The sequence below is a fragment of the Limulus polyphemus genome, unplaced genomic scaffold, assembly GCF_000517525.1.
Source record: "Limulus polyphemus unplaced genomic scaffold, Limulus_polyphemus-2.1.2 Scaffold9747, whole genome shotgun sequence".
Lineage (NCBI taxonomy): Eukaryota > Metazoa > Arthropoda > Merostomata > Xiphosura > Limulidae > Limulus > Limulus polyphemus.
Window position 1 is genome coordinate 1 of NW_013675357.1, and position 7,791 is coordinate 7,791.

Genomic DNA, 7,791 nt, shown 5'->3' on the forward strand with positions numbered 1-7,791 from the left:
AACTTATTTACAGAAATTCATGAAATAGTAGTTCAATAAAATTTTGAATGCGAGTCAACAAACGAGATGACATGGCCTTTCACCTGTGACCCGTATCGAAAGGGTTAAATATGCCTACTGAACAAACCTACTAACTTACTCGTTTCAGTTGATCTGGTGTTACTATTACACTTGCAGCCAAAGACTTGAGCAACTTGCATATCAGTAATCGAAAGGGTTAAATATGCCTACTGAACAAACCTACTAACTTACTCGTTTCAGTTGATCTGGTGTTACTATTACACTTGCAGCCAAAGACTTGAGCAACTTGCATATCAAGTCCATAGCACGTTCTCCCATGTCTTCAATTACCATTACCACAGCCTGGAAAAAAGTAATTGTTACCACATAAGATAATGTGCTGAAACTTCAAGTATTCAAGTAATAAATATTATGTCTTCAAGTATCTCCTGTTGTATATAAAATACATGATCTCAACCCCCACTTTTTAAATGCCATCTTCATTTTTTAAGCCAGGGGTAACTTTACAGTAGAACTTGGGTGCTAATTTGTTCATGACTATAACAATGGATGATTAAAACATTTCTAAGTCATATCAAGGCACAACTTTTGATATTAAGCACAAGAAAATCCCTGAACCCTTCTTCTAAGGTAATTTCACTGGAGAAAATTATTTCAAAATAATACACTTTCTTGTTACTTACACTAGAATGTATTCCACTGGCTGAGCAGAATATATCAATGTATGATTTCAACAATATATTACAACATGATTGTTCACAACTTTCTAATTTTGCCTTTTAAGGGAAGTGGATTGGCAGAAAAGGCAAGTTGAATAGCCATCTGAAGTCCTGACCTATCATCTTTGAATTTCACATGGGGTCATATAAAACCTGAAGGATGATAGTAGGACAGTGTGCCAAAATAACACCTCCAATCTTTATGTGTTCCACACAAGTCTGAAGTATGCTCAGTTTGCAAGGACAAAAGTTTGAGATTATACTGCAACAGAAGTATGCCACATGATTCTTTTGGTCCACATTGTACCATATATTAAAAAAAAGTTGTGTAAAGGGGGGGGGGTATTCTTTTGAGAATCACAGACAATAATGTGTTAACATGGTTAAGCCCATAAGAAGATGTAACATACCTCATAAACCAGTTCATGATGGAAGTGTGGAACTTCTAGCTCTCGAAGACATCTCGTAGCTTCATTAATATCTCCAGATGACAGGTATTCCTGCAGCAATAACTGCATCTACAAACAAGGCAAACTTCCACTTACTGGGAGAACTTGTAATCTACCTCTGAATTATAAAAATATATGCTATAGTGTACATATAAAAATGTTAACCCCCAAATTACCGATTTGTTTGTATATATTCACTACTGATGGGGTCTACAAGATATTGAGTAATTTTATGCTTTTTTACTGTTACAACACTTACGAGTAAAGAACTGACCCAGAAAACTGTGTGAAATCACTCATTTACAATGTAAAATACAGTATAGATTAGTGGGATAACTATTCTTATTTTTGTGTAATGAGGACCATGTATTATCCAGCACAAAAGCCAAAAGTTCCTGCAATATGTATCTTTAGGACCGTTAAGTGATGCATAAACTGAATATGAACAGTATTGGGAAGCAAGCAAACTCAAGTGTAGCCTGAAGGTGAAAATTATCTACTAAACACAGTGTTAGATTAACATACAGCACACAGGAGAGATCAAGAGACAGAATTGTGGAAATACCCCAGCAAATCAAGTATCTCGCAAGTCCACAGGTTACATACTACAATCAATAGCCCTCGTGTAGTTCTAAACTACACCAAACCAGCCCGTACAGGTTTCTGTACCGCGTGCTTGAATAGGATACCTTCCAAGAAGTCCATACAAAAACACATACATACCAGCTTGAGACTTATGAACACGAGTTACAGTATGTAGCCTTTACTTATGTAAAAAGATTAACATATGTTTACAACCTAAAGGTAACCGATCCCGATGGATATGATTAACAACATGCAGAAACTGCATCTTCCATAACGAAGTCACTGTCTTTAGATTCTGCTTCTATGACAGCCACACCTGCCATGTCCATGTGTATCTCAATAGCTGCATCCATAAGGTCTTCTTCCCTCTTTAATTACTTCTTCAACAGATTGGTATGGTAGACATGGTTCTTCCATTGACTTTCACATTATAGTGCATTTGCTTACCACTTCCTGTACTGTGAAAGATCCTTTGCACTGCTAGGTGAGTTTGTTGTTGTCTGTATGTAGCAGAACTAAAACCTTCTGTCCAATCTTGAAATATTGACCCTTGACCTTCATGTTATAATAGTGTTTCTGACTGTCTATGGATTTGGCTTACCCTATAGAACAGCTTTGATAGGTCAGGTTCAATATTTCTTTCGGGTCCTCTGTTTTGTAAATCTCTTTCCATTTTGTATTGTGCTTGACTTTCTCTTGGGCACTGTCCCAAAGTTTCTTTCTTCCGCACTTCCTCCAAATTTTTACTATTTGGTATGTTTCAAGTCGTACATTGGTTTCTTAATACACACGGCCTCAAGGTCTCCTATATAATATGGAATATCCACCATTATTTTTTTTTTCTATGGGAAACTTTCTTACTGTCCCATCAATTAGCACACACAGGCATACCTTGCCTGTCATCTAATCATCGGATACTAGACTGATTCTCACTGCTGCACTATTGCACCCAGTGTCTCATAGAACCTTCACTTTCTTGTCTCTGACATAGCCTTCACATATTGGCATATTATAATTTGTTGGCACCTCTTGATATTTCTAACATGATCTGATCACTACTGAAACTGTTGATCCATTTGCTTACTTAAGCTGATCATTAGTTGTACACTGATCAATCATGGAAATGGCACTTCCTTCTTATGGTGAATCTCACGTGTTTTTTTGATTCTGTTTCTTCTGGCAGTACCATCCATGGTGTCAGTCACTCTTTTCTTGTTTCTTACCAGCACTATCTTTGTAAATAACTCCAGCTGTTTTATGTTGAGATTTCTGCTGGTAATGGATTTGCACTCCTTTACATTGTGTCCCATTTTATAACAAATATAGCATCTCTTCTCCCTTCTGTCTATTAACATTCTGTCACCTTTGGTAAAGTCCTGTTTCTGGTCAGTCATTACTGGTTTCAAATTTAACTGGATATTTTTGAACTTGCTAATTATACTCCCTCTATGGGCTTCCATATACTGTTTTGCTACTTTGATCATCTCGTCTATGTCTCCTTTAGGAATGGTGACATGTCAGTTGAACACGTGATCATGAACTGTTCACGTACTAATAGGTTTGCCAGTCCCTCAAAACTATTGTCATATTTGGCCATGTCAGTCCACTTTGTGAAGTATCACTGTAGACATTCCCTAAATTGAAATACAGTTTCTGCAGTGTTAAGTTTGACTTCAATACTTCAAGCAAAAACCTTCTTCAGTAAGTTCATATCATTTCAGCAAAGCCACTTTTAATTTGTCATAGTCCATGGCATCTTCTGATGTCATGCCTGCATATATTTGTAGGCCTTTTCCTATGAGAAGTAGGCTGAGGCAGACTGTATATTTGCCTTTGCCCAGTTCTGACTTTGGGCACATTTTTCATATCCCTCCAGGAAAGCATCCATGTCATCTTTATCTTAATCAAGTTTGGGCAGCTTGGGTCCTTCTTCCTTCGGTTGGGCGAGTCTTGCAATCTCAATTTAGGCTCTTATTCTTTCTATTTCTAGTCTCTCCCTCTCTTTTTCTTCTATCTCAATTTGTGCTCTTATTCTCTCTATTTCTAGCTTCTCCTTTCTCTCATTTTCTTCTTTTAGTCTTTCTTCCTCTCTTCTCTGCCTACACTCTTCTCTTTCTAGTTCTTGTTTAACAAGCTCTCATAGTTCACTGTCTTTTAACCCAAGATGCTCTGCTCTTTCTACCCATTTATCAAAATCACCTGGCATGGTTATATAGCATAATTGTAATCTCTACACTATTTGCACTACTACCACAGTTTTGCATGTATAAGCCTGGTTATTTCCGCTGTCATTCACTTTTTCTTTTATCGCCATTTACCACAGTATAATCCTGGTTGTGGTTTGCCAAATGTCAGGAACTTATTTATATATATAGTAAATATACGAGTGTGTTGGGCTAAGGATTCTTTTACAGCAGGTGTCTGTGACTTGTTGGCAACAAATTCGACGAGAAATGAATAGTACGCACTCCACTTGTTTTAAAATAACATATTGAAAACAAGTTAAACGTATGTAAAAAAATTCTTTGCACTATGTATATCATAGTTGTATCTTAAATACTATACATTTCTCTTCTTCTTGTCAAAAGTCCACTTCGGTAAATTCAATTACTTTAGAAGTCAGTTGACAAGCTGAACTATTTTTTCTCCATTTTTATCTTAAACACTATCAGTGTATAATTCACTTATTCCCTTTCTTCCCTCTCTTTTTTTCTTTTATCACAACAGTATTGGTGTATTATCACAGTTGTATCCTGAACGTCCAATACTTGTCTTGTTTTTTTTTTTTACTTTCCAATAAACGTATGCTTTTTTGATATAGGCCTATTTCCAAATAATCATCTGCCACAGGCAGGTTCAATTGCTTTAGAAAACCCTTTTATGAGACAAATTATTCTCCTAAAATGTCTGAAAACTGTTAATTTCATTAATACATCAATTGCTAGGCTATTCAGTCCTATGATGGTTAACTTTACATTTTTTAACTTTTCTCTGACAGAACGTCTCTTTTACGTGACTTTACTTTTTGCTGTCTTCCCACTCTCTGGACTCTCGTTGGGTTGCCAGTATTTATATCTCTCACTGAGGCATTCTAGAAATCTCCGTAGCCTCAGCATCAAGTTCCAATAATAGTCTGTTTTTAACTCTCTTATTATGAAAAAAACACACTAAACAATCATGAAATATTAACTCACAAAATAATGTAATTAATACTACCTAAGCTAAACAGTTATTTATATCTGACAACACTGGAAAAAAATTTTCTCAGTATCATGAACAGAATATTGTTTCAATTTTAGGACCTGTACTAAAATGTATTTTTTTATTATTATTACTATGTCATCAGGAGTGCAATTATTTTAAGTGGTAATCTGCTAGTCCTAGTCTAATAAATTTAGCAATTTGAATGGTCCAAATGGCTAGTGTAAATTTCAGTAGACCAGCATTACCTATATCTACAAATGTAGCATGGTGTGGAGATCATCACTATATCTTATTATTGTTATTTTTTTTCCCTATATCTTGCCTGAAATTTCATAAAAAATAAAATTTAAGCAACTACTGAAAACTTAGATGTCACTTTCAACTACTAAAATTCCCTGCTTGGCTGTTTATCTTGTATTCTAATTCTTTCAGCCTACAGACTAGTTGAGGCTAATCTTTGGTAAAAAGATTTTTTTTAAAAAACAATGAGCATTATTTGAAAGCATGAATGTATTTTTGAAAACAAACTCTCCTCCATCGTTTAAACTTATATTTTGGTGTATTCAATGCAATTTTTATAAATATATTATCATCACATACTTCATCATGTAAGAAACATGTCAGAAAGCCATGTGTTGTCTTAGGCCTAATTTTGTCTACCATTTTAAAGATGAAAATTTATAGAAATAATACTTCTATATATCCAAAATTATTTACAGAAAATCAATGTTTTGGTCAAGTTTCAAAACATTTAACAGTTTCCTCTTTCAGGTGTATTATGATTGATGAAAAAATTCAATCTCTTTCACAATTTTATTTTGTTAAAATTAAAATATGGAGAAATAAAAGAGATAAGTGCTAAAAATTGTCTTTCTAGTCACAGCATTCAACAGTTCTACAATTAACTAGTCTCATTTAAGAAGATCATTCCAATAATGGCTAACTTTTTGTGATGTTAAATTCATGCTCTGGATAATAATATTCAAAGAGTGCACTTCACTTATACTTGTTCTTAAATACCTCTTTCTCCAGCAAATAACAGATCATTATTTACTGGTTAACTCTCTGGTATAACTTAAAAATAAAAAAGCAAAGACTTTCTGGTGTATAGCACACCAACTAGGAGAAACATACTTTGTTAATGAGGTACTTAACAGGCCTCATTCCTCCACCTTCTCCCCAGATGTTATCTAATCGAACAAGACCATGCTTCATACCTAGGAGAGTATCAGCATGCTCAAGAGCTGCCCTGAAATGTATAATTTTACAGATGTTTGTTACATAATTCAGTTGTTTAATAATACAAAAAATAAAACAACACATTTGATCTTGTTTACATATTTGATGAATTTTAAAGATTATCAAGTAACTAAGCTAAAAGGCCAAGTCACAACTGTTAAATAGTACATTTTACAAAAGGTATTCAAATCTGATTAATTTCTGGTCGATATTCATTAACACATTTCTTTTTACATTTTATTTAAGCAATTGTCTTCCCACTAATAAATCACACTAACAAGGGATAACTAACAAAGATTTATCAGTGACCATGATCACCTTTAGAAATTGCATTACTTTACAATTGTCAGTGATATTTTCTCAACATTACTTTTGTCGAGGACCATTCATATTTAATATTTATAGTTTGTATAAGTAAACAAAAAATTATATCTGTACGTGTTGCTCAAAAATTGTCAAATTAATATACTTAATATTTGTATTTTGTTTAATAAATAAGATGTACTTGTACTTGTGATGTACTTGAATTTGTTAAACTTAATATTATATATGAAATAAAATATGGATTTGAGTTATACAAATAGCATCCCATCACAGGCTTGCTATCTAAACCTATATTATATTTATCTGATGCATTATCATAGAACAATATTCCTGTAACTTTCAAACAGCCATAATATAATGCAAAAACATTCAAAGGAACAATAACAAAAACATTTTGTTCTATGCCTTGCACCCAAGTGTTCAAAACTTTGGGTTTGGATCATTAATTTACACTACAAGAAATCTAGCTGGTTATTATGTTGCAAACCACAAACTACCCCAAAACCTTTTTTTTTTTTACTGAATTATGACTTAAATGGAGTACAATTTTCACTGTCCATACTTTTGAGACTTCTGCTCAAGCTACATTCAAAGCTAAGCAAAACTCCATAATAAGTGGTTAAGACCTCACTCGCACAAGGCAATCAAGTACTTGTAGTAATAAAACCACTGACAAAGAGACAGAGAGAGAAAATGATGTCGAAAAGACATGGCTCTCTCTGTATTTCAAAGAGATGACAGTTTCTTGACAAATGTAAGCATAACCTTTCAGATGAGAAGAAGATTCTTAAAAAAAACAATAAATGTGCGGGAGAGATTTCTCAAAAAAAAATTGGAACTTTTATCTTTCTTTGTGAAATATGCTAAATGAACAAATAAATTTGAGTTAAAAATTAGTTGAAGTAGAAATATGTTTTTAATTTACATTTTAAAACTTGATATGTAGGTACACTCTCAACACCTGAAGTGCACACACACACACACACACACACCAGTCATAAACAGAATTAGTGTAAACTTTTATAAGCCAATTTTTTATCCTAAATTACCAATAGCTAATATAACTAATGTACAGAAAAAAAAGCAGGCCTCACAAGAAGAACATAGGCTAATAGATGGATAAACAACATAAATACATTTGCTACATATTGTTTATTATGAGCTTAATATGTAAAGATATCTTGTTTTTAAAAGATTTTTAAAAACAAGATATTTGTAAGATTAAGCTCATAATAAACAATATGTAGCAA

General features: G+C 33.5%; 1 protein-coding gene across 1 annotated transcript in view; it reads right to left on the reverse strand.

The window, feature by feature from the left end:
* Window positions 1–222: 222 nt before the first annotated feature.
* LOC106476073 (programmed cell death protein 4-like) overlaps window positions 223–7,791 on the reverse strand; it is a gene marked incomplete at its 5' end in the record, with an annotated part of 16,626 nt that continues 9,057 nt past the window's right edge. Inside the window, 3 exons of the mRNA XM_013936746.2 lie at window positions 223–363; window positions 1,151–1,258; window positions 6,113–6,227. Of these exons, the coding sequence (XP_013792200.2) occupies window positions 244–363; window positions 1,151–1,258; window positions 6,113–6,227 (343 nt within the window). The remainder of the gene's footprint in view (window positions 364–1,150; window positions 1,259–6,112; window positions 6,228–7,791) is intronic.